Source organism: Vulpes lagopus, chromosome 10, assembly GCF_018345385.1.
Source record: "Vulpes lagopus strain Blue_001 chromosome 10, ASM1834538v1, whole genome shotgun sequence".
Lineage (NCBI taxonomy): Eukaryota > Metazoa > Chordata > Mammalia > Carnivora > Canidae > Vulpes > Vulpes lagopus.
Window position 1 is genome coordinate 80789794 of NC_054833.1, and position 27127 is coordinate 80816920.

A 27127-nucleotide genomic window follows, 5' to 3' on the forward strand; every position below is an offset into this window, starting at 1 on the left:
TTCTCTTAATAGTGTCTTTGAAAAACAGAATTTTTAAATTTTAATTAAGTCTAATTTAACAATTTAATGATTTGTTCATACCACACCAAAGTATGATCTATAGAATAACAAATAGTCACATTCATATCTAAGAAGTTTCTGCATGATCCAAAATCCAAATATTTTCCTCCTAAGCTTTCTTAATTTAGGTTTTATATTTTGGGGGGTATGATTCATTTTGAGTTAATTTTTGTATATGATTTGAGTCATTGGTCACAGTTCATTTTTTTGCATACTGATATTCAATAATTCCAGCACCATCTATTGAGAGGATTATTCTTTTTCCACTGAATTATCTTTGCATTTTTGTTGAAAATCAGTTGTCCACTGGTGTGTGGGTCTATTTCTACATTTTCTATTCTGTTCCTTTAATCTGTCTATCTTGAAATCAATTTCATGCTATGAAATATAGTAATGTTATTCCTCCAGCTTTGTTCCTCTTTTTCAAACTTGTTTTGACTACTTTATGTCTTTTGTATTTCCTTATGTTTTACGATCAGTTTATTGACTTAAAAGAATTAGAGATTTTGATGGATATTGCACTGAATCTACAGATGAATTTGTGGGGAACTGACATCTTAGCATCAATGAGTCTTTTGATCCATGAAAATGGTATATCTCTCCTTTATTTAAGTCTTCTTTAATCTTTCTGGAAGGTATTTTGTAGTTTTCAGTGTAAACATCTTGTAGCTCTTTTGTCATATACCTAAATATTTCATAGTTTTGAGGCTACTACAAATGGCATTTTAAAAGATTTTTACTTTTTATCACATATAGATATATTTAATTTTGATATATTATTTCGTGAAAATTTGCTGAGTTGATTTATTAGATCTATTTGCACCTATTTTGGTTCAGATCTATTTGCACCTATTTTGGTTCATCAGCTTTTTTGAGAATTCACAGGATTTTTTTTCACCTAAGCAACATATCTAAGAATAAAGACAGTTTTACTTCTTCTAAGACAGTCATTTTGCCATGAGTGAGAAAGTAACCACTTTTCATAAGGCACTCCACTCTGAAGAGTATTTTTCATCATTATTAGAGTTTTGTGGCTGAGGCTGTGATGTTCCAGCCTCCTTTTTTCTAGGGACATAGGGACAATACAATCCTGCCACCCTACACAATCTCTCACCAACAAAAAACAGTGAAGAAAGTAGCTCAGGACATTGTGACCAACCCCACTGACCCATCTTTGGGTTAGACTAGTGTGTCCACAAGGCTGAACTCCAAAGGGTGAAACTGATTGTTCCCCATGGCTGCACATGGCCCGGGGCCAGCAGCTTCCTCTTAAATCATGTTAGGCCCTGTTGAGCTTCCAGAAGCATCCTGGGATGGAGACAGAGAGTTCCTGAAGGAGGCCTACAGCTGTCTTATGACATATGCTACACTTTTCTGCCTCTTTTTGGGTTTTAATAATCAGGGAGTCATGCAAGTTGGCTTTAGAATAGAAGAGCTTCCAAGAGTGTTAACCACATTCCGCTTCATTAGTCCATCTGCTATCTGGCTCCCATGTTCATGCCACTGGCTAATTTGAATTCTCAGGATAGTTGATCTTTCATATCAAAAGATATCTGGCCCCAGATGTCCCAGCAGACATCATGGTAGATGTCTCCAGCAAAAGTGATCCCACCATATCTCTCCCCTCTCCCAGGCATTCCCATGTGTCCTTTCTCTAAGATCCTCCCTACCCTCCCGATTCCCACTCCTACCCTCCCATCCCCAAATTTGTCTCCAGGTTGTTGGGCCCTCTGGTCATCACAGGCAGTCCTTCATATGCAGCTTTAAGAAGTAGAATCTGAATTGTAATCCACTGTTGGAGGACACCTTCCCTTAGTAAAAGGTGTGATCCTTTCCCTTTAAAAAGATAAGAGAAAGAGAAAATGAAATCAATCCCTTAGAAGGAAGTAACCCCTCATCCCTGGGGGCATCCAAAGGGGGATGAAAAGGTACCTGTTAGTCCTGCTTCCCAAGGGTTCTACATTGGGTAAGAGGACAAAATTGATGAACTTCAGGGCACCAGGGTAGCTCAGGGGCTGAGTGTCTGCCTTTGGCTAAGGTCCTGATCCCAGGGTCCTGGGATTGAGTTCCGCATCGGGGTCCCCACAGCAAGCCTGCTTCTCTCCCTCTGCCTATGTCTCTGCCTCTCTCTGTGTGTCTCTCATGAATAAATACATAAAATCTTTAAAACAAATGATGACCTTCAGCAATGAAACAACCTATTTCTAAAAAGGAAATTCCTTCCTAAAAAGGTTCATCAGAGCCCCAAGCTGGTTTGTAAGAACTTCAAATACAAAATCCTAGCACTTGAAAGATCATCTAGGCCACTCTGAGAGGGAGATGTGGGCCAGAGAGAGGAGAGAACTTGCTTGAGGTTACCCTGATGGCCAGAGTCCGGGCCAGACTTCCAGCCCAGAGTTCCTGACCTCAGTCTAGTATCCCTTGCGTTGTTCTGATTCTTTTCTCCAAAGGAAATCCCTTTGGGATTTCCAATTTTCCAGTTCCATCCCCAGAGCCATTTAGAAGACAGCATTTCAAGAAGAACCCTTTGCTTTGTGTATCAAACAGCATCTACCAGTCATTACATCATACACATTTATGTGTTTGTTTATTGTCTGTCTTCCATACCAACATGTTAACTCTACAAGGGAAGGGCAAGACTTGATTTATTTATGGATGTTTCCCCCATGCTCAGACTATTACTTGGGCTTAATAGGTGCTCCACAAATATCTGTCAAAGGAGGAAAGGTAGGAGGGAGGGCTCACCAGGGTAAAAAAAAAAAGGCCTTAATTCTCATCTAGTGGGTCTTCAGTCCTCCCCCATCCCACTGCCCCTGGTCTGGCTCAGAGCCAAAGCTCTTCCCTGACCATGAGGACAGCCTCCCTGTTTCTGTCCCCATCCCACTGCCCCAGAGCACATCATGAAAATGCAAGAGTTATTTCCTACTAAAACCCTTCTGAGTATATGGGAGAAAATATTTGCAAAACACATATCTGATGAAAGACGGATGCCTAGATTATATAAATAACTCTCAAAATTTAATAGAAGAAAACAGACAACCCTTTTTTTCAAATGTGCCAAAAAAGAGATACCAGGAAGCACATGCAAAGATGTCCAACATCTTGTTGGCAAAGTGCAAATTCAAGCCACGAGGAGATACACCTCTCAATATGGCTAACATCGGGGTGGGAGGGGAAGCCCAAACTGACAATAGCAAATACTGACAAGGATATGAAGCAAGTAGAGCCCACATACATTGCTGGTGGGAATACAGAATAGTACAGCCATTTCAGAAAATAGTTTCTTATAAAGTTATACATACCACGTGACCTAGAAATCCTACAGTAGATATTTGCCAAAGATAAACAAAGCATGTGTCTACACAAAGACCTGTATGTGACGGTTTATAACAGCTTTATTCAAAGCAGCCCAATCTGGAAACATTCCAGATGTTGCTCACCTTGTAAATGCGTTTTAAAAAACTGCAAACCTGTGATACATCCATACAATGGAATAGAACTCTGCTTAAAAAGGAACTACTGCTACATGCAAATACATGGATGAATCTCAAGAGCATTATGCAAAAATAAAAGAAAAGCTACAAAATTCTACATATGGCACGATTCCACTTATACAACATTCTGGAAAAGGCAAAACTATAGGGATGGAAATCCTGTCAGTAGTTGCCAGAGGCTGGGGGAGGAGATAGACTACAAATGGCACAGGAAAACCCTTTGGGTGATGGCAATATTCTACATCTTGCTTGTCTTGGTGATTACATGACCAATGGCATTTGTCAAAACTCACAGAACTATATTCCTGAAAAGGGTGACTTTTACCGTATTATAGTTATACTATTGTAAATCTGACTTTCAGAGAAAACCTTCTGTGGCTCTTCATAGGCAGGGTCAAGTCCAAGCAGCTTAGCTTTGCATTCAAAGTCCCTCAGGCCACACCAAGGCAATCCCATCTGCCCTATTCTCTGCTAGTCTCCCCTCACACACTCCATTCATCATCCATAATGAACCATCTAGTGTTTTCCAGACATGTCCTGAGCATTTTTGCTCCCTGTCCTTGGCTCATGCTCTTCTCTCTGTCCTAAATGTTTTCTCCTCCCTGGAAGAAGTGAAGCCTCCCAGAAAGAACACAACTCAGACCAGCTGGACTAGAGATGCAATCCTGCTCTGTTATTGTGGTAGACAGAGGACAAAAATGGTCCAGGGGCACCTGAGTGGATCAGTGGTTGAGCGTCTGCCTTTGGCTCAGGTTGTGATCCTGGGGTCCTGGGATCAAGTCTCGCATCAGGCTCCCCTATGTCTCCGCCTCTCTCTGTGTGTCTCTCATGGACACATAAATAAATAAAAATCTAAAAAACAAAAACAAACCCGAAAACAGCCCAAGTCACCACTTCTCCATGCATCCAAAGACTTTGCAAAGTGACTCTGCAGCTTCTCAAGAGGTAGAGTCTGCTTACTCTCCCCTTGAACCTGGGCTGGACTGGTAGCTTGCTGTGGCCAGTGGAATGTGGAAGAAGTCATGGTGTGCCACTCTGAGCATAGGTTACAAAAGGCCTTGAACGTGTTCTCTCTCAGGACCCTACCGCCTCCATGAAAACAAGCCTGGGCTGCTCCACCAAAGGATGAGTCCCTGTGGAAGACAGTATAGCTGTCCCATCCAAGACCACCCCAGATCAGCCAGCCCAGTCAACCAAGACACCCATCTTTTCCCCTGACTCAGAGCCCATTTTTAGGGTCTACTCTAAAGTCTCATCACCCCCTCAGGTCCCTGTCTGAGCAACTGGTATTTCAGACACGAAGAGGCAAAGCCAAGTCCCACCATAATATTACATCTTCCAAGCGGCTCTTTCCAAAGACCTCCTCCCGCGTCGAGGGCACACTGAGCAGCTTCTTGGCGACTTGAATCATAGGTTTCTATTTGCAAAAAGGCCAAACTCCGACATTACGAATGCTGCCGTCCTGCTGTGCCTATCCATCTGGCTCCACAATTTGCCACATCCTCCCGCCGTGCACTACCTTCCCACCACTCAAGCCACCCCTGACAGGCCAGGCTTGTTCACACCTCTGTGCCCATGCCAGCACCTAGGACACCCTCCATCCCTGCCCCACCTTCCCAGGTAGACTGTGGCTGCTCTCTCTGCACATGACGCTCCCACAGCATCTTGCTGAGCCCTGTGTTGTGGACCTGATTCCAAACCAATCCCTCCCCTCTGCTCCATTGTCCTGGGACATTCTGAGCAAAATCCCCTGGCCCCTAGCAATTGTTGGCTACATTTAACTGGCTCATCAACCTCTATGTCTTCCCTGCCTCCTACCCTCATCCAAGGTCAACCATTTCAGGAGTGGGTCCCACCACTTTGCAATTGGATCACCTGCTTCTTCCTTGCCCATCAGCCTGGAAATATGCTCAGGCCTCTATCCTCACCCACTCCTACCAAAAATAAAGGAAGAAAGAGGGAAGGAAGGAAGGAAGGAAGGAAGGAAGGAAGGAAGGAAGGAAGAAAAAGGTAAAAATACGACCTCCTCTCCACCTTACCTTGGAGCTCAAGGCAATACATTTCCTTGATGCCATGTTGTCTCCACGGCAGTCACCAGATTTCCACATTGCATAGTAAATGTGTAGTGGGATTGTGGAGGGAGGGGCTCCGTGCTGAGCTTCCTGAGTTCCCGCTTCTACTCCAAACTCCTAACTCTCCCACCAAAAAAGCATATCCAAGGGCCCAGGAAGCCAAAGAAAGCTGACCCCAAAAAAATGAGGGCAGTTAGAGCGAGGACAGGGAGATGAGTCACATCATAGTGAAGTGTCAAATCCTACTGTAAGTTTCCCATGTGTTCCTCTCATGGAGTCCTCCAGACTCTGGACCATCTCATCAGGTAACAGACTGATTTACCCTTTAACAATATTCCTCGAGCTCCTTCTATGCATGCCAGTGAGACACTAGAGCACCAGAATTGAGAAGTTGCATCTAGTAGGGACCAGTGTGTGAATAAGTAATTGCAGCATAAGGGGTCAGAGGCACCATTTCTGCCTTCCCTCTAACTTGGTGGTCACTTCCACCTCGCCAAACCTCCCTCACCTGTGTATAAGGCAGGGATGATTGGACTGATGACATTCACCCTTGGCCTTCGATGGCACCTGCACGGTCTGTAGACTTTGTACAGTGTTTCCACCTGCAGATGCATGGACTCATGGTCAGCGTGCAGGGCCGTGGGCAGGGATTAGCAGGAGCAAAGTCAGCACCGAGGAGCAGTCAGGATCCAGTGAGAACGTCTCCGTCCTCCAGGCTCCTTTCTTTTCACTCATTCTTGACTCCTGCTTTACTTTGATGTGTTTTGATTTTTTTTTTTAAACTTCTAAAGTCAGGAAGCCCCGGTGGCTCAGAGGTTTAGCGCTGCCTTCAGCACAGGGCGGGATCCTGGAGACTCGGGATCGAGTCCCACATCGGGCTCCCTGTATGCAGCCTGCTTTTCCCTCTGCCTGTGTCTCTGCCTCTCTCTCTCTCATTCTGTGTGTGTGTGTGTGTGTGTGTGTGTGTCTTGAATAAATAAATAAAATCTTTAAAAAGAAATAAATAAAAAGAAAACTTCTAGAGTCAAATAATTGCTTCTTTTGCTTTCAATCTTTCTCATTTAGCATCACAAGCAGTTTGGGGCACCTGGGTGGCTCAGTCAGTTAAGCATCTGGCTCTTGATTTCAGCTCAAGCCATGATTTTAAGGTCTTAAGATGAAGCCCTGTGTCAGGCTTCCTGCTCAGAGGAGAGTCTGCTTCTTTCCCTGTGCACGCCCCTGCTCTCACATGTGTGCTCTTTCTCTAAAAAAAAAAATAATAAATCTTTTTAAAAAAATCACAAGCAAAGTTATAAATTTTGTTCCAACCCGGTACTTTGACAATACTATAATAAAAACCCTATATCAAAATCTATGTAATTAATTTCTAAAAACTGTATAATTTCAAACGTGACTTTCTCTTAGATCCAAGAGCTATTTAGAAGTGTACTTCCTAATTTCCAAGTACTTAGTTTTGGGGACTAGCCTTTTATTGTTAATGTCTTGTTTTGTTGTACTATGTTTAGAAAAAGTGACCTCAAATTTTCTATGTAGGATGTTTTAAACTTGGACATTTTATATGAGATTTTCTTAGAGGATTGACTTTTTAAGTGTTCCATGAGTATCTGAAAATAATATGGAGTAAAATATACCCATTTAAATCCTCCAAATAATTATTTATATAGCCTTATCTGTCAAATTCTCAAACAAGTCCATTCAGAATTTTCATTATAATTGAGGGAGTTTGTCACTGTTATTTTGCTTCTTTATGGATTTTATTATTTATCATGATTAAACATGCAAGTTTGTCCCATTGAATATTTTTGCCTTGAATACTTTGCTTGGTATTGGTATTGCCACTTTTTCTTTTTTAAAAAAGGTTTTATTTATTTATTCCTGAGAAAGACAGAGAGAAGCAGAGATATAGGCAGAGGGAGAAGCAGGCTCCCTACTAGGAGCCTGATGCAGGACTTCATTCCAGGACCCCAGAATCATGACCTGAGCCAAAGGCATTCGCGCAACCACTGAGCCACCCAGGTGCCTCTATCACTTTTTCTTTTTGTTGTGGGCTATATTTATTTGGTATCTCATAGCCAGATGTATTCTTACATACTTTGTCTTCTTTCTTGAGCTCTCCACGCTAATTCATTTTTCATTTGATTGGATTATATCCCCCAGTACTATTTTCAGGAAAGACACGTTTGGCATATAACCTAAATCCTTGTGCATCTCTATTTGCCTTGCACCTGAATGACAGTTTGGCTAGACAGAGAATTCTATAAACAGTGTTTTCTCTCCATATTTCAAAAGATAAGCCCAAAACATGTATAATTGTCTTTTATTTAAGTTATAGGTTGTCTTTTTAGCTATGATACTTACAAGATTTTTTTACAAGATTTTTATTTTACCCTCGAAACTCAGAAATCCACCACACTCTAAGTGAACTGAAAGCATACGTTAACTTTTGTCCCTCATGAAATCCCACTAAAACCAGAGTTAAGGAATAAAAATGTTAAAGCATATACTCACAGGGACAAAAAGAATAGAAGCAGCAGCAGTAAAAAATATTTTGGAAGTGAAAAAGCAGATGGAAGAATGGTAACTAACTTAGCAGACCCAAGAAAGCTAAACCCTAAGTCAGTAGAATATAAATTTAGGAATTCCCTCACTCCAGAGGCTGAAGAATTGGCAGCACCAGGTACCTCTGGAAGTGAGAGTGAAACGAACCCAAAACAAGGCTACTGATTGAGAGTCTATGTGGTATCAGTCTCCGTCCCTTTTCTCTATGGCCAGATGAATGCCTTTCATGAGTGAAGGTTCAAGAATTTATTATCTGGAGACACAGAGGTTCTCTGTACAGAATGACACCAGGCACAGGTGATATTGAGTACCAGATCTAAAGCAGAATCAAATGGAAGTTCAATCACTAAATATTGAGACCTCTAGGCTCTTCTCTTCTACTAAGAGCTCTGGCAGCCAGGCTTAGATCACCTGAAGAGTTTTCTCCCTCCAAAGTAAAAGACAAAACATCTAACAACACTGACATTGAAGATCCTGCTCATGAAAACACCCAGGTTGGTCATCCTATGGTGAAGTCCATAATCAACAAGTGCCCCAGAACTTTCAGTAGGATTTTTAGTTAGACATGAATGCCCAGCCAAGAAATACCAGACATTTAAGAAAAATATCTGATATGGAATATTGAGGCCAAAATAAATACACAGGGGGACAAAAGGATTTGATAAAAGGAGACAGTGTCAGGCAAACTTGTCTTAATCAATAATATCTTCAAAGTATGAGAGACATTGTATCTGTGATATAAGAATGGTGTTATTAAAGTATTTAGAAAACAAAAAAAAGAACAATTAGAAATTAAAATATGAAATCAGAAAATGAAAAGCTCAGAGTGAATGAGAGACCATTTCTGGTCACCTGAAAACAATCAGCAGCTCAGCCATACCCAGGATGAAACCAAGCACAGAGCAGGCTTTTCAAATGAATCAATCAGTGGAAAAGCTTATCAGGGAATCCTTTTTCCCACCTTATAACTTACCTACTGTGCCTTGTGACACAGTCCTCCAGACCTAAGAATGAGCCCAAGTGAGTCAGGATTACACAGACAATGCCAAACCAGATTGCCCCAGAAAGAATCATGCATCAGCCTAACAATTGTCATCCACAGTGATCTGCTGGTTGGCTTCCATTCAGTAGCATTTATAGGCCTTAATTAAGCCTGACCATGGCCCTGTAGGGTATAAAATAATCCCATTTTACAGATGGGAAAACTGAGGACTGAAAAACAAAAAGGTGACTCTAGGCTCCAGATGGGTCTAAATGGAGAACATACAATTTGCATAGTCTGTCTCAAGAGCACTTGTTCTCTATTTGCCTTATTTTTTCTTTTTTCTTTTCTCTCTCTTTTTTTAAAGATTTTATTTATTTATTCATAGACACACACAGAGAGAGGCAGAGACACAGGGAGAGGGAGAAGCAGGCTCCATGCAGGGAGCTCGATCCTGGGTCTCCAGGATCACACCCCAGACTGCAGGCGGCGCCAAACCGTTGCGCCACAAGGGCTGCCCACCTTATTTTTTTCTGATTATAAAAATGTTATATATATATATATATATATATAAAGTTATATATTTATTCTGAAAAATCTAAACATCTCAGAAATGAAACAAAGTAGAATGCAAAAGACCCTGGTAACCCTCCAGAGGTAACCATGAGCAACAGTTTGGGGCCTAGTTCTTCAGAGTATGTTATCTATGCATATGCATATATATATAAAATATTTTTTAAAGATTTTATCTATTATTTATTCATGAGAGACAGAGAGAGAGAGAGAGAGAGGCAGAGGGAGGAGCAGGCCCCTTGCAGGAAGCCCGATGTGGGATTCGATCCCAGGACCCTGGGACCACACCCTGAGCCAAAGGCAGATGCTCAACTGCTGAACCACTCAGGAGTCCTGGAAATGTATTTTTAATAGGGTCATTATTCTTCTATTTTTAATATTCATAGGTATTTACTCTTTCAGATGGAGTTTATAATAAATATATCGAGTTCTGCCTATCAGCCCCTCAAATTTTGCTAAAATGGCATTAAATGTGTGCACCAATGGGGAGAATTACTGTTTTTTCCAATATCAAATCTTTCCATCCATGAACATGGTATTCTCTCCAGGAATTCAAGATATTTCTGACATCTCTTAATAAAGGTTCATATTTTTCTTCGTGTATGCCATAACCATCTCATTAAGTTTATCCCAATGCATTTTCCCATTGGTGTTGCTACAAAGAATGAGATCCTTTCCTTTTTCTCAATTATGTTTTCTATTAGTGATGGCTGCAGTATCAGAGGAAACCCTTCACCTTTACAGTTTTAAAATGAACTCTCTTGGACTATTTTAGGTAAACACATTATAAATTGTGATGATTTGCTCTTCCTTACCAATAGTTTTATTCCTTATTTGTTTTTCTCATCTTACTGCATTTGCTGGAACCCCCACAACACTGTTGAATAATGCCAATGACACAAGTGTCATTGTCTTGTTCTTGACTCTGTAAGAAGTCTTTAGCATTTTACTATCATATTTAATATTTTGGCCTCCTCTTCAAAAGCCCCCACCACGCTCCCTCAGGACTCAAATGCCCTCCTATTTCTCCTCCATCCCTGTCAAATTTCCTTCTTAATACTTTTCCTTAGGTCTTTGACAGCAGAGGGTGCGTTAAACCACTATAGCTTCGTTTCCTGGATGATGTGCACTCTAAGCCTCTATAAAAAACTTATCCCTTGTATAACTAAAATACACAATTCTTCCAGGGGCATAGCAGCTGCTACAGGACAATGAAGCCAGCATTTGCAACATAACTTGCCAAATAGCATCCAAAGGCAGAGCATATTTGCAAGCATCATCTCCTTTAGTCTTCAAAACAAACTCTACAAGGTGGGTTGTTTGTTCACTCTCGTTTTTCAGAGAAAGTCTCCAAGTAAGTTGTCCTAGGTCACCCAGCTAAGTAGCACACAGAATTCTTTTTTTTTTTTTTCATTTTATTTATTTACTTATTTATGATAGTCACAGAGAGAGAGAGAGATGAGAGAGGCAGAAACATAGGCAGAGGGAGAAGCAGGCTCTGTGCACCGGGAGCCCAATGTGGGATTCAATCCCGGGTCTCCAGGATCGCGCCCTGGGCCAAAGGCAGGCGCTAAACCGCTGCACCACCCAGGGATCCCAGCACACAGAATTCTAAACTAGATTACAAAGGAAATCCTATAACCTCACAAGCCTGGGTCTTGGATGGGATTACAGTGGTGAAGCGAAGTTCCAACCTAAGGGGAAGGCAAATGTTCAGGGCAGAAAACTAAAAGTCTAAAGGAGATGGGGCATCCTTCCCTTCTCTGCAGTCCTTTGCTCAGCAAACAGTATACAGAATGGAGCTTTGCTGAGAGGGTGGCTGGGGAGGGTGGCTGGGAGGTTCCCTGCGGGAACTCCAGCATGGTGCTCTTCCTGGCATCCTCAAATCCTCACGAGGGCCTTGGTATATGGGAAGGGCCCTGCCCTGGAAAGAAAGACCAGATACGAGTCCCAGCTCTATAATTCACCAGCTGTGTGACCTTGGATAAGTTGCTACCTTCTCTGGTCCTGGTTGAACACCCATTAAATAAACCCAACCACCTTGGCTAGAAAGAGGAAGAAAATACTTTTGCATAAAGTGTTCCATTTGATTTTCAAGGCAGATTTTAACAAGGCAGATGAATACATGTATTAATCTCTACTCCCTCTACTCCTTTTTGCAATTCCCTAAAAGGACTATAAAGGAATTTTTCAAGATAAACAAACAAGAAAAGGGGGAGCCTGTATCAGGGGACAAGAGGTGTAACTTTTTTTGGAGAAATGGAGCAAGCTGCTTGCAAGAGGGGGAGCCAGTGAGAAACCTGCCAGTTCCTACCACAAACCCCAGAGAGACCCAGAAGTTACAAGCATCACTAACTCAAAAAAGTAGACACAAGTCCAATGGCTGAAAACAGAGGAGAAGTTAGATACACACACACACACACACACACACACACACACACACCCCACAACTCGCCCCCTCAGCAGAAGACTGGAGGTTGAATATGCAGAGTGGCTCCAGGGCAGGGAGGCTGGGTACAGCTGAAGGTAGGTAGACAGGCACCCTAGTCAGAATAGAGGAAGTAGGTGGAAATCCATACACTGCCTGAGATGGCTCTGCCTCCTCCCCCTAAATACCAGCAACTACATTTACCCACCCCAGGATGTAGGATCCTTTTCTAGAGAAGCTGGATGGTCCCACAGGAAGTACCTAGACACACTGATTTTGAGGGTCCTCCAAAAGAATGACTAGACTCCCATCTAACCACGCTCAGTGAAACCACCAACTGACAAGCCTCACCCAGACTCACGGTATTGGTTAGTGCTTTCCTCTTAAACACAAACAACACACGTGAAAGAAGTAAAGAGCTTAAAAGAAGCACAGGCCATGCAGGGAGCAAAAGGAAAACGAAGGGAAATTATCATTATTATCTTTAGATAAAAGAACAGATTGCATACAAGACACTTAACTGGGTGCTATAAGAAGAGGAGAGAAGAGGAGAGGGGAGGAGAGGAGAGGAGAGGAGAGGAGAGGAGAGGAGAGGAGAGGAGAGAGAGAGAAAGAAGAGAAGAGAAGAGAAGAGAAGAGAAGAGAAGAGAAGAGAAGAGAGAGAAGAGAAGAGAAGAGAGAAGAGAAGAGAAGAGAAGAGAAGAGAAGAGAAGAGAAGAGAAGAGAAGAGAAAAGAGAAGAAAGAGAAGAGAGAAGAGAAGAGAAAGCAATCCACAATCCTCAAAAGTTTGCAAACTATAAAAGACAGAGCTAAAATTTCAGAAGGCAATAGTAAAGTTCAAAGATAAGGACAAGGAAAATTTACCAAAGAATAGGAAGAAAAAGGCAGAGATGGGAAATAAGAAAAAAAAAATGAAGAAAGCAGAGTGTCAAACCAGGATATCCAATCTTCATCTAAGAGAAGGGAGAGAAAGCAGAGGAGAGGAAATCACCAAAGACACAAATGCAAGTGATTTTCCCAGAAAATTGGCCCACATGGAAGGAACCCACTAAGTACCCAAAAATATGGGTTAAAATAGATTCATACTAGGCCTAGTTAAGACTAAATTTTTAAAAAGATTTTATTAATTTATTTGAGAGAGAGCACACAAGTAGTAGAGAGGGCAGGAGAGGGAGAGAAGTAGGCTCCCCACTGAGCAGGGAGCCCAGGATCATGACCTGAGCTGAAGGCAGACGCTTACTTGCTTATTCGACTGAGCCACCCAGGCACCCCTTAGACTAAATTTCATCATGAGACTTCAGCCCACAAAGGACAAAGATTCCAAAAACTTAGAAAAGAAGATGTAGAATGCATACAAAGGGCAGGACACCAGAACGGCATAGGAATTCTCAACCATGCTCAAAGCCCAAAGGCAATGGAGCAAAATCTTCAAAATTCCAAGGGAAAAATATTTCCAACCAAAATCTTATTTCCAATCAAACTGTTGATCAGGTATGTAAGTAGGGAAAAAAAAATGTTTTTTGAGGCCTGCAGTCTATCAAAAATGTTACCTCCCTTTACCTTTTCTTAAAAAATCCCCCCAAAACAAGGGCATAAATCAAGGAGGAAGACACAATGGGACTATGTTGCTAAAAATAAGCATTTATAAGTTGGTTTTCCATGAGCCATCCGGCCTTCATGCCCTCACCACATGTGCCAACAACAAAATGACCTAGAGTGCATGTTTATTCACATTTTAACATTTCCGAAATGGAGATTACATTGCAACTGATCGCCTCTTAGGTCAATAAAATATGGCGGCAGCAGCTAGCATTTGCAAGCTGCTTTATAGTTAGCCATGGCATTTCATGCACCTTATTTCCTTAGGCCTCACAACAGCTTCCTGAAACCAGTTTTCCCAACCCCATCATGAACACCAAGAAACTGAAATTCTGCACCATGAAGCCACCCAAGACAGCACCTAGGTGGTGCAGGTTGTGGGTGGAAGAGTTAGTGTTGAGTCCCTTCTTACCAGGAGCTTTGGGCAGAGCATCTCATTTAGGGCTCCATAGTCCTCTGGTCATCTGATAGCGGAGGGAAGGAGGCTCAGAGAGGTTAGGGTCGTGCCCCACCTCATGCAGCCGGTATATAGCAAGCTCAGGAGCTGACCTCTCCGCTGCCTCGCTGCTGGGCTGGCACAAGGGGCAGCAGCTATGTTCCCATGGGAAGTGAGTGAGCACAAGGTGGTGGTGGGGTGGGGGAGGAGGGAACCCCCAGAGTAAGCCCTTGCCCCCCTGCCGCAGCTGCAGGAGCACTTACTGCATGAGCCTGTCCCTGGCCGGGTCTGAGAGGTAGCGCTTGGATCCACCCAGAAACAGGGACCGATACCGCTGCCGACGGTCCTTGGTTTCTGCCAGCCAGGTGTTGAGGTAGTGGCCCACACCCACAGGGTTCTGCGAGGCGGACAGGAGGGCAGGACGTCAGCAGGCCAAGTGACTGGTCTGGAGACGGGAACCCGTGCCTCCCCGCTCTCCCCACACCGCTCCTTTCTGCATCTGTGATGGGCTGAACTGCGTCTTCTGAGGAGACAGGTGGAAGCCCTAACCCCCTGTGCCTCAGCGTGTAACCTCACTTGGAAACAGTCGCTGATGTCATTAGTTAAGAGGAGATCCTACTCGAGTAGGGTGGGCTCTTGATCCAATCAGACTGGTGTCCTCATAGAAGAGACACAGAGGGGGAAAGACAGCCCTGGGACGATGATGCCAATGACACAGCAGACTGGAGTGATGCATTTACACACCAAGGAATTTAAAAAAACTGCCGGCCACCACCACAAGCTAGAAAGAGGCCAGGAAGGATTCTTTCCAGCAGGTTTCAGAGGGAACAGTCCAGCTTCCAGAACTGTGATAGGAGAGAGTGCTGCTGTTTGAAGCCACCTGGTTTGTGGGACTTTCATTAGGGTGGCCATAGGAAGTGAATCCCACCCAGAAACCTGGGTCGTAGATACAAGAGGCACCAACAGAGAGGTTCAGAGAGGAGAGGCAACCTGCCCAGAGTGACCAGCGAGGGCAGGAGAATGGTGGGCAGGAACCCCACCACCTGTGGAGCAGCAGTGCCAGGGGTGGCCTGGGAGAGATGTAAAGAGCCAGACACAGTTCTATTTGCTGCTGAACTTGCTGCTCAAAAGGGAAGGGCCTGTCTCGTAGGGGAGCAAGCTCCTGGTGGTGTGCCTCCTGCCCTGGAGCAGGTCAAGCTCAAGCCTGGAATCTGGACCTCACCTTAGCCCTCCCACTCGGGAGTTATCAGCCCTGTGGTAGCAGCATCTGGTGCTTATCTAAATACCTTATTTGGGGTTCTCCAAGTAAAGACCCTCTCCCTGCAGGAGGTGCAGGCTTGGGTAAGAAAAGGAAGTTTGCAGAGAGCTGACCAGCTGGTCCTCCTGAGAATCAGGCAGGGTGACAGGGTGTGGGCAAGTGATAGAGTGTGGGGCCAAGCCATCACTCCAGAAGGTAAGCAGGTAGAGTGGAGGAGAGGCACAAGTGGGGGCAGTGGGAACATACTGGGAGGGCAGGTAAGTTATAAGCAGGACATTCCCCGGGGAAACCAGGATCCTTTATCTAAAGAATAAACAGGTGTTCAAAGCCAGGCAAAACTACCCTGAGCTTCTAGAAGCCAAGGTGAGGCTACCTGCTGGGAGGGAGGTATGTGTTGTGGGGGCTCCGGGCGTGCTGGCAACGTGCTCTTCAACACTCTGGGGACTGGTTACATGGTAAGTCTATTTTGTGACAGTTCGTGGAGCTGTTCCCTTAGGATTCGCACACCTTTCTGCATGATTATTAGAACCCAATAAAAGGCTCACTTACAGCCTGAAGGGCAGGAATAGGAAACAGGAGGTCGATGCCCAATGCCGTGTGTGTGCACGATGAAGGCAGGCACACAAGCCCAGAACTTAGCTGTTTTACAAGAACACGAACTAAAGGTTACATCTCACACATGGGGATGGCCGCCTCTGGGGAGGGGAAGAGGACAGAAGGGGTCCTTGTTCCACCAGGGATGAGAGGAGGGCCAACTCCACTAGCTGCCCCAGAGGCTTTAAGATCAAGAGAAGGGAGGGAGCACTCCCCTGGGAAAATAAGAGAATGGAATGACTCTGGGGGGACGTCCCTTAGTTAGAGTAGTGGTTCTCAAAGTGCAATCCCTAGAGCAGCAGCAGCGGTGGCAGCACCTGGGAACTTGTTAGAAATGCAAACACCCAGGCTCCACTACAGGCTATGAGTAGACCCTCCAGCATGGCGCCCCACAATCGGTGTTTTAACAAGCCCTCCAAGCCACTCGAGTTTGGAAACCCTTGCCTAAGAGAAATAAGATAGTGGGCATCTGTGTTTGTCCCTTGGGGAGAAAGAAGTGGGTTTGGGCTGGGCTGACACAGAGCATCAGTTCCCAGGGGCAAGGAGGGCTTTCGGCTGCCAGGAGAGGCAGGAGAGGGTTCCCTGCCCATCACCGTGTACCTCCCACTCCAGACCCACTCACCCAGCTTCCCAGAATCATCTGGTAGGTCTTTATGCCCATCCGCTTGGAAGACAGCAGGAACGGTGGCTGGTTGATGTGCTTGCATTCCTTCTCTGGAGGGAGCCACGAACCGGGCCCAGACGTGGCCTAGGGGGAAGAAATGAAGGCCAAAGGCTGGAGAGGCCTGGGGCTGGGGCAGCTGAGGGCTCCCAGCACTGACCTCATCTACCTGGGAGTCCTGGGCCTTCAGCCACAAACAGTGGAGGGTACCCAGCCACCTTCCAACTCCCCAGGAGCCTATCCTGGGCAGAGCGAGGGGCCCCATGGTGCTCTCAGAACCCATGCCACCCACTTCAACCCCACCCACCAGCTCGACACCTCTTTCCCGGTTCCCAAGGGCCCACACCGCACGACAGGGCCGTATAGGCTTTTCCAACATGGAAAACAGAAGCCACATTTGCTGGGGAAGCCTGGGCAAATCCCTTCACATCTCTGGGCCTTCATTTCCTTTAGTGAAATGCAAATGATAACTCCTCCTTTGGGGGTGCTGGAAGGTGCCTGGCCCAGAGGAGGCACTCAGGGAATGTTGGCACCCTTTTTTCATTCCTCCGGACCCCTACTCTTTTGGTTCTCCCTTGGGAGAGGGGGCAGGCCCTGCCTTGGGGGGGGGGCGGGCTTTCCAGGTTCCTGGCTGCCACATCTGCAGAGAGGAGCGCATTGTTCCCTTGGAGGGAGCAGGTGCATGGTCCTCTGTCGGGGCAGACTCCTTACCCCTTGGGCTCTGAGGGGAGAGAGGGGCACTCCATAGATTCCAGGCTCCACGTGGCCAGCTCCACTCCTTAACCTCTAACCAACCCTTAAGACCTACCTGGTTATACTCAGAGGACAAGGGAGTAAATGGAGTCTCAGAGGGACACCTGTGTGGCTCAGTGGTTGAACATCTGCCTTCGGTTCAGGGAGTGATCCCCGGGTCCTGGGATCGAGTCCTGCATCACACTCCCCACCAGGAGCCTGCTTCTCCCTCTGCCTGTGTCTCTGCCTCTCTCTGTGTCTCTCATGAATAAATACATAAAATCTTTTAAAAAACAAAATAAAACTGAGCCTCAGAGAGTGGAAGGGACTTACTGAGAGCGACAAGGCAGGCAGGACCAGGACTGGACACCACGTGGGTCTGACACCCAAGGCTGGGCCTTTCCTCTGAAATGGCCAGCCCCATCCCACTCTGGCCGCAGGAGAGGCCCCTCCCAAGGGAAGAAGGGAGGAAGCTCATGGGGGGAGGGGGAGACACTGACCAGTTTCCGGGGGCACTGGCTGAGGGTGGCCCAGTAAATCCTTTCTGTAGGGGTTTCTGGGTTGCGAGAAATTTTCGAAAAAACCCCGCGCTTCTTATTGTGACAGGAGTTAAGTTCTTCCACGAAGCTCGTAAAATTCATCAGTTCCCTGGGCTTTTTTTTCTGAGAAACGGGGGGGAAAAAAAAAAGAAAAAGAAAAAGAAAAAGAAAAAGAAAAAGAAAAAGAAAAAGAAAAAGAAAAAAAGGTGTGTGTTAGGCCAGGAAGACCAGAGCCCTCCCTTTGGATCCTGAGCAGCAGAGAGGAGCGAGGTGGCCACACACGGAGGCACCACCGTCTATCCTGCTCCCAACGTCCCCAAGCCAGGTGGGCAGAGATGCAGCCCCGGCCAGGGGCAGGGGGAGCCCAAAGAGTCTCCAGCAACGTCCACTTCCGTGCTACCTCGGACAACGTAACTGGCATCTGCTTGTACGTTGCTTCATTTTTCTGCTCGTTTCAAGGACATTTGTCCTTGAACACAGATTACAGGCGTGGGGACCATTCTAAGCAGGAGCCGTAGTCTGAATATCTACAAACCAGGGCAATGGGGTAACACTAAGGGTTTTGGGGGCTGTGAAATCACTCTGTATGATACTATAATGATGGACACTCTTGTTCCAACCTGTAGAAGACACCATCCCAAGAGCGAATCCTAACGTGAACTGTGGACTTGGGGTGACGGTGATGTCACCATGGGTTCATCACCTGTACCACGTGCACCACTCCAGGGAGGGATGCTGCCAGTGGGGGAGGCTGTGCATGGAGGGGGCACCGAGGGTGTCAAGGATCTCTGTACTTTGTGCTCAAGTTTGCCATGAGCCTAAAAATGCCCCCTCTGCCCCCCATAAGGTCTATTACTCTTTAGATACAAAAAAAATACTATTAGTCTGCCTGGGCACTAGCCAATCAAGATGTACGTTGGCCGTGGAGCCTCGGTAGGGTCCCAAGGCCCCCATGTCAGTGGCTGGTCGTGGGGCCGTCTGGGAGGCCCTGGCAAGGACAGCCAGGTTGGGGGGCTCATCTTTCAGTGGCTGGTCGCCCATCAGTCCGAAGTATGTCAACATTTCACCACCACCACCCCTTCCTCACCACCTGCTGACAATCCGTGTTGTGTGTCCTCTTCCACTGGAGTCTAAGTGCCACAGGGGCAGTCATCCCGGTGACTATTTCCTGGCCCCAGAGTGAACCACGTGGAGACAAAACGAGTGGGTCATGGGACAGATACTTAACTCTAATCGTTATGAACAGGAACAAAGCAAAGCGCAGCCCGCTACGGACCACACAACAGGAGCATGACAGGTGGGGAAAGAGGGGCCGCGAGGTGAAAGTCTCCCTCAGCTTCCCCATCCTCCCAGCCCTTCAGGTCTCTGGCTCCTTAACGGGGCACTGCTGCTATCAGCCGAGCTGGACGTCCAGTCCTGGCATGGTGACCCTCTGTTCCTCCTCTGCGGTTCATGCAGGCGAAGCCAGGCACACGTGCTGGTGTTCACGTCCCAGCTCTGCTCCTGCCAGCGGCGAGGCCATGCCGTTTCCTCAACTAACCCAGGGAGCCACATGCTGCCACGGCGGTGAGGGTGAAGTGAGCCAGTGCAGGGGCAGGGCCCTGCGGCGTTTGGCACACAGGGTGGCGGTGGTGCTGCAGGCCGGCCCCCTGCTGGGGAATGCAAGCTCCAGGCCTCGCCTGGGCACACACCTGCACAGAGTAATGTCCGTAAGGCTGGGGCTTGCTTCGGTCACCGGAGAAAGTGTCGTAAAGCCCGCGGGTGCCCATGGATTGTGCCAGGTATGCCTCAATGCCACTTTTGAGAGAGTAGGTGCCTGGAGCCAGACCACTCCCCTAGAAGAGAACACAGATTACAGGCCCGCAGGAAAACCGCTGATGCAGACCCATTGCCATCTGGGGTCTCAGTTTCCCTGTATGCCCTAGTCATCAGATCCCCCACCCCACCCCCGCCCCAGGACTGTGCAGAAAGGCGGGCAAGGTCTGGCCAGGTGAGGGGGTACCTGATGAGACAGGGGGGATGGCTTGTTGGTCATCCTGCACATGAGGCCCTCAGAATGAGAACGGTTCCAAGCTTTCTCTTCCAGCTTTGTGTATGGGTTGCCCTTCACCCCATAATTTCCAGGGCCTGGATAGTAGTTCTGCAGGGGGAGGGGGACAGGGGTAGGAGGGAGGGACATAAAGGTTATCAACCCCACTCTTTATGCCGAGTGTGTCTGAAGAAGAAAAACCCCTGGGAGGGGAACGGGTTGTTCAGGGTCCCTGCGTGTTAACTGCCCCTCATCCCAAAATACCCTACCAGCCTTCTTTGCCTTAGGAAATTCTAATTCTGGGGCACCTGGCTGGCTCTGTTAGTGGAGTGTCCAACTCTTGATTTTGGCTCAGGTCATGATGTCCCCCTTGGGAGATGGAGCCTCCCCCCTCCCCGGTCGGGCTCCTCGTTCAGTGGAGAGTCTGACTCCCCTCTGCCTCTGCCCCTCCCTCAATCGCAGGCACAGGGCATTCGTGTGTTCTCTCTTTTTCAAATAAATAAATCTTTAAAAAAAGAAAAATAAAATTCTAATTCTGCAAAGCCAGCTCAAATGTCATCTCTCCTGGGAATGAAGCCTTCCTTCCCTATCACCCCAGACAGTTGCTGGCTTTGGTGGTCTTAGAAATGCCATCTATTGGGGCAGCCTCGGTGGCTCAGTGGTCTAGCACCGCCTCCAGCCCAAGGTGTGATCCTGGAGACCCAGGATCGAGTCCCACATCAGGCTCCCTGCATGGAGCCTGCTTCTCCCTCTGCCTCTCTCTGTGTCCCTCTGTGTCTCTCATGAATAAATAAATAAAATATTTTTTAAATGCCATCTATCACACCCATTGTATAGCCCTGCATTTGCATAAGTGGGGGTTCTCACTGTGCTATGAACAGTGCTGTGACCTGGAAGGATCCAGAGTCCTGGGTTTGAATCCTGGCTCTGCTGCTTCATGGCTGAATGGCCTTGGGCATACAACTTGGGCCTTCTCAGCCTCATGGTCCATGTTTGTAACATGGAGATAGTAATACTTTTCTTCCAGGGCAATGAGGAGGAAAATTACAGAATGTCTGTAAAACCTCCTGCGCAGTGCTCAGCCCACAGTGGGCACCAACACCTAAGTCAGGATGGGATGCCCGTCTTGGGGGTAAGGAGAAGGAGGTAGGAGAGATGGAGAATTGTGGTTGGAATGAGCATTTGGGGGTTTCCACTGTCAGGGTTAGAAGTATGGTCTCCGTTGGTGGACTGAGGGGAGCCACCCTGCAGCGCAGGTGCATGGCTGCGGGGGTGTGGGGAGGCAGTCCCTGGATAGAGACCCAGCAATGTTTGCTGCTGCGCTGCACCTTTCAGCCCCACGAGGTCGCTGCTGCTCCACGGATGGCTCAGCCCTGCCCTTCTCTGCTGGGAACCTGCCCTGGGGAAGCAGCCCTACAAGGGAAGGGTGGACGTGGCAGGGTGGACCAGACAGGCACCCTGCTGGGGTAGGGGGGCCACTATGGCATCCGATATGTTTGCCCTCAGAGGACAGGGCTACATGTTGCCTCCTTCCAGGGCCTGGGTTTCCAGGTGTGCTCAGTAAAAGAGCCTCCAGGTAGGAAGATGGGTCCCTGTGTGGTGTGTTGGGCTTCACTTGGAGCCTCAGCACCTGGAGGTCCCAGAAGGTGACCCAATGAGATCAAATCAGCACCATCTGCCATTAGTGGGTGGGGAAACTGAGTCTCAGAGAGTCAGACCTCGAGTCCAAGGGCCTACCTCAAGAAAGGGACAGCAGCTAGGGTTCCAACTACAAAATCTGTGCACCTCCTGAGCTGTCTCCCAGGCACTATGTAAAAACCCCCCAGGGGCAGGAGGGCCATGAGCCTGGGTACACCTCAGAAGCGACCTCAGAGGGCCCGTTACAACAGACAGCAGCCGCCCCTCCTGGAGTCCACGGACTGTGCCGAGCCCAGAGCCCATGATTTTAACTGAAATGTTCTGCTGTCAGAGCTTTGGGGGCTGAGGCAGGGGTGATTGATTCTGGGGAAGGTGTATGTACCTTGAATGTAGGAATCGGCAGAGATTGTTTTAGTTGGACCTTGAAGGAAGAGGAGGATTCCAAAGACAGATGTGGGGGAGAAGGCAGGTCCCCCCACACCACCCCTACATGGGGCAAAGGCCAGGAGACTGGAATAAGACCTTTCAGGCCAGCTGGGAGAGGTACTATGCTGTAAATAGGGCAAGAAGGACCTCGAAGGCCTTAGGAGGGTATTCAGATCTGACTTTGAGGCATGAGGGTCCTTTAGGAAGATGACTCTGGCCAAGGTAGGAGACCAGGAAATCTGTCCAGAGAGCTGCCCCTGGGTGGGAATGAGGCAGTGGCCTGGGCCGGGGCAGAGGCAATGGGGATGGAAAGAGGAGGACAGGAGGAGGACAAGAGGAGGGCAGGAGGCAAAAGCACAGACCCTGGTGACCATGAGGAATAAGGGGCCGTTGGGTTTCTGAGTCTGGCAGCTGATGGTACCATTCCAGGGAAAGAGCAGGCCCCGAGGAGAAGCTGACATGTGGGGGAGGGGGACATGCAGAGTTTGAGGTGCCTGGGGGACCCCTAGGGTGGGGATCTGGAGCCCTCTGCATGGAGCCTGGCTAGGCAAGAGAGATCACCGCAAAGAGGGGGGGGGGTAGCGCTAGGGATGGAGAGCCACAAGGGAGGCTGGCCGAGGGGCTCCAGAGCTGTGGACCTAGTATCCCCAGAGCCAAGAGAGGGGAGAGTGCACCTAGGGAGGGGGTGCCTGCATCCCCCAGTGCCAGTGGTAGATGAGATTCTGAAACCAGAGGAGGAGGCATTGCCTGTGCAGGGGCTGTGGTTTGACAGCCCCATCCTCTCTGGGGAAAGATTCACAGGGCGCCAAAACAGGCACCTACAGCTCGGCTAGGACACTGGGGCAGGCCGCACTCTGCACAGGTGGCATCTGTAGACCTGCAGTGGTGGGGGGACTACTGGAAGGACCAGAGGCCAGAAGAGGCCGTCAGGCTCCCTGCCCAGGTCTCACTGCAAGAAGACAGAAAATAGGCCTTGGACAAGCTCCCCAGGGATTGCCATCTGCACCCACCGGGGCTGTGCCACCTCCTTGAACTTGCTGCCCCTGCCCCCAGCCCAGGAGAGTGGCTTGGAGAAATCCTGCAGGGCCTGGTGGAGGTTACTGCGGGAGAGATAGGGGGATGAAGTGGGAGAGGAGGGCCAGGCCATGGTACCCTCGCCCTACTCAGCCAACATTCACAGACGCCCCGGGGCTGGGAGCTGGGGACCCAAGAAGGAAGCATCAAACTTGCTCCTCTGCCACCATCTGGGTTGGGCTCTGACATTAGACTCCATCCTTCAAATATCATCAGGGAACGAAACCCAAGTGAGCCCACTTATGTGTAATGCACTGTGGCTATTATGTGTGGATGCCCCTGGATTCAAATCCTGCTTGGATTTGAATTCAGAGCTCTGTGCCCTTGGGCACTTGCTTAAGCTCTGTACTCCAGTTCTCTTACTCTATCAAGCCAGGATAATGACCGTGCCTACCTCACAGGGGTGTTGTGAGGATTAGATTAATAAGTACCCTCTAGTGCTTAGGACAGCACCTGGCACGTGGCGTCATTTATTATTATTTCAGATTTGAAGGTAATGACACAGCTTGCAATGCCTCTGGGCAGCCCTGCTCCCTGTCTGCAGTTACAGCCTCGGTGCCTGAAGATGCAGAGTAATTTCCAGACTTCACAGCAGTAAGGTGTAGAAGGAGGGGCCTGGCTTTGGGGATGGACATCACCTGCTTGCCAGCTATGCAGCCTGAGGCAAGATGCTCATCCTCTCTGAGCCCGCAGGGCCTCGCCTGGACTGGCTGAAAACACTTAGGATGTTCTGGAACATCTAGTATTTAGTAGGCAAGTGTGCGCTTACTGAGTCCACAAACACTACCTGTGTGCCCACTATGTGCCAGGTGCTGCTAGGACCTGGGACTCCAGCAGTGAGCCAACCAGGCAGGTGTCGCCCACCCTCAGGGGCTGATGTCCCACAGGGAAGAAACTTTAAACACACAACCACCACTGAGACTCCTAGGAAAGGGGGATGTCTGTCACCTAGTGGGGGTCAGGTAGGCTTCCTGGAGGAAGGGACCTTGGAGCTGACAGCTGAGGACTGACAGAGGGGCAGCTGGGGGGAGCGTGGGGGCAGGGAGAGGAAGCGCATTTCTGGCAGAGGGAATGGCAGGAGCAAAGCCCCAGTTGAAAGAGCTTGGTCCATGTGAGGAGCTGGAAGCAGACCAAGAGCGCCCAGCGGACCACGAGGGCGGAGGGCACTCCATGACCCACGGTGCACGCTCTGCCTTCCCCCTTATGCCCTACTGAGCTGGGGCTCCACTCTCTTCTCCCCACAGGGAATGATCATCCTGACCCACATGGATGCCACCCCACCTCTCACTAGCATCGCCTCCAGCCAGATGCCTCCAACCCTCACCCCAGGAGCAGGGTGCTCCTCTGAAAATGTGAATCAGGTCCTGCCCCTGTCAAAACCCTCCACTGTCCTCCCACAGAACTTGGGATCAATCCCAAAGCCCCTACCTTGCTGCAGGGTCCTGCCATCTGGCCTCTGCCACTTCTCTTCCTTCCACCCTCAGCCCTCCCTCCAGCCACGCTGGCCTTCTGCCCCCCGGTTCTCCTCATGGTTTACACCTGTTCTTCCTGCTGCCTAGAATGCTCTCCTGCAGCTGCTGTGAGTCTCCATTGCCCACTTCCTGCAGGCTTTGCTCAAATGTCACCTCCCAGAGGTCTTCCCTGACTGCCCTGAAAATTGCACTTCCATCACCCTGGATCCCTTCCCTGCCTCGTTTTTTCCTCATGGTCCTGATAATATATGATTTGCTTCTATGTACTGTTGTTTCTTCTACTAGGGCACCAGATCCATGATTCATCACTGCTCGATCCTCAAGCCCGAGGACAGTGCGTGGCACTTAGTGGGTGTTCAGTCATTACCTGCTGGCTAGACAGATGAATATATAGATGGATGAGTTCGTTGAGCACCTAATGTATACTAGACTCTACGCTGGGGATTCAGAGATGAACCGGTTGCCAGCAGAGAGCAACTGGGCTGCTGGGGGAGACAGGCACAAGAATATACGACAGCTCCTGGGCTCGAAGCTGTGGTACCAGAAAGCAGAAAGCAGAGGGGTTTGGGGCATCCGGAAGAGAGCTTGGCTGGGCCTGGGAGGAGATGGTATGAGGAGGGGCGCTTCCAGCACCAACCAGCCACGCTGCACGCTCCGCACATGGAGTGGAGGGTGGGAGGGCTCCACCCCAGGACACGAGGACACCTACCCCAATGAGTCCTCGGAAGCGAATCTCCCCTGAGCTGAGCAGCCCCCGGGTGCTGCACGGCTTCTCCTGCAGCTGTTCTAAGAAGTCTTTGAGGTTGTAGGAGCCAGGCCCCAGCTTCTCCTTCTGCCTCAAGAGAAGAAAGCAGAAGGTGACAACCTGAAACCTGGGAATGTCCCCCCGGGAAGGAGTCTGGAGGGTGATGGCATTCCCTAAAGGAGGAACTCTGCCTGGCCTGGGGGGACGCACCTGCAGCTGCTTCTCCTTCATGATGGCCTGGTACTGAAAGTGGGGCAGCTGGGTCAGCCGGATGGCTTCCTGGGCCCGGGCCCAGCCTGTGCCCACCTCCTCTCTGAGCTTCTTCTTGCTAAAGCAGGTCTCCTTGTAGCCATAGGTCCCAGGTCCTATGTGGGACTGAGTCAGAGCATGGTCACACCTACCCAGTCTGCCCACAGAGCATCTTCCTCACCCAGCTGCCCTCCCAACCTGGGGGCGGAAAGGCCGGACCCCGCTGCAGCCCGTACCCCTAGTGCCAAACGTGACACCAAGGGGCATAGCACTCAAGGTATGATCCCAGCATCCCCTGTCCCTGATCCCCTTTACACTTCAGGGAAGGGTAGCACCTCGTTCATAGCCCACAGCCAGTGGGTGCCGGAGAGGAAATGGACCCCAGGTCTCTGTGGCCCCAACCATGCTGTCCTCACCACAGACCTGCATTTATCATTACATCTAAGACCCCGGGCCCTGAGCCAAGCTCTGAGCTCCCAACCGAGAGGTGTGAGGTCTCCAGGTCTCCGGGCCTGGAGAGGTGTGAGGCTCGCCCCTGACACTGCTCAGCCTCTTGCCCCGGGTGAGGCACTTGGAGGCGCCGAGGGGCACAAACTTACCAGGTCCACAGAGTAAAGCCTGGAGTATGGGGCCTCTGTAAAAGTGCTGAATTTCTTCCGGTTGGGGTAAACGGCAGAGACATCAAACCTAGAGAGGGGCAGAGGCCTGGTGAGAGCCCAACGCCCAGCACCCATCCTGCTGTGGACAGGTCTGGGGGTGGCGGTCTTGGCTTCCCAGGGGACCTGGCCGCTGGAGCATGAACTGGGCTGCTCCCACCTCAGGGTCTCTGACCTTTCTGGCTCCCTCTCCCTGGACACCCCCCTTGCCTGGTCCCATCCCCTCCACTGGGGGCCTTTACTCACTCCAAAGTCACCTTCCCCTCGCAAGCCCCTGCGAGCTCCTCCTCCTAGCTGGCTTTCTCTCCATTGCCCTGTTACTATCCAACATTTTATGTATTTTTCTTTTTGGTTTATCATCTACTCCAACCACGCCCTCCCCACAAGAATGCAAACTCCAGAGGACAGGGTTTTGCTGTTTGTTCACTGCTGTGTGGGCAGGTGCTAGGACTGCACCCGGCACAGAGCAGGGGGTACCTGTATATCATATAAATGTGTGGATGGACGGAGGCCCCCTGGGCTGAAATGCTGCGCTGGTGACCTCCTGTGGGCCAGGCTGCCTGGCCTCGGTGCGTCTGGCCCATAGGAGGTGCTCTGGAAAGGGCTCAGGTCCCTTAAGGATGGGGAAAGAGCCGCGGGGGGAGAAGTGCAGCAGGTGTGCCCGGAGAGAAGGGCAGGCCCCCGCCCACCGCTCACCGCCAGCCCCTCCCGTCGCTCCCTTGTCCCCCACCTGTGGCTCTGCACCCCGAAGGGCGCCCCGCTGAACCTCTTGACGCCCATGGCCCGGCCGCCCCCAGGCCAGGTCCTCGCGGGGCCTCGGGCGGGGGCTCCCCTGGCGCTGCCCGGCAAC

The 27127-nt window shown here is 49.0% G+C and overlaps 1 protein-coding gene across 1 annotated transcript; it reads right to left on the bottom strand.

Annotated features, from left to right (window-relative positions):
• Nucleotides 1–1771: 1771 nt before the first annotated feature.
• Nucleotides 1772–27127, bottom strand: LEXM (lymphocyte expansion molecule). The gene is made up of 10 exons (XM_041772155.1): nt 27008–27127; nt 26221–26308; nt 25583–25747; nt 25337–25459; nt 19991–20128; nt 19680–19823; nt 17950–18111; nt 16679–16804; nt 14468–14601; nt 1772–1896 (listed from the first exon to the last, which is right to left on the bottom strand). The coding sequence occupies exons 1-10, from the start codon at nt 27055–27057 to the stop codon at nt 1824–1826; spliced, it is 1203 nt and encodes a 400-aa protein (XP_041628089.1). The 5' UTR covers nt 27058–27127; the 3' UTR covers nt 1772–1823.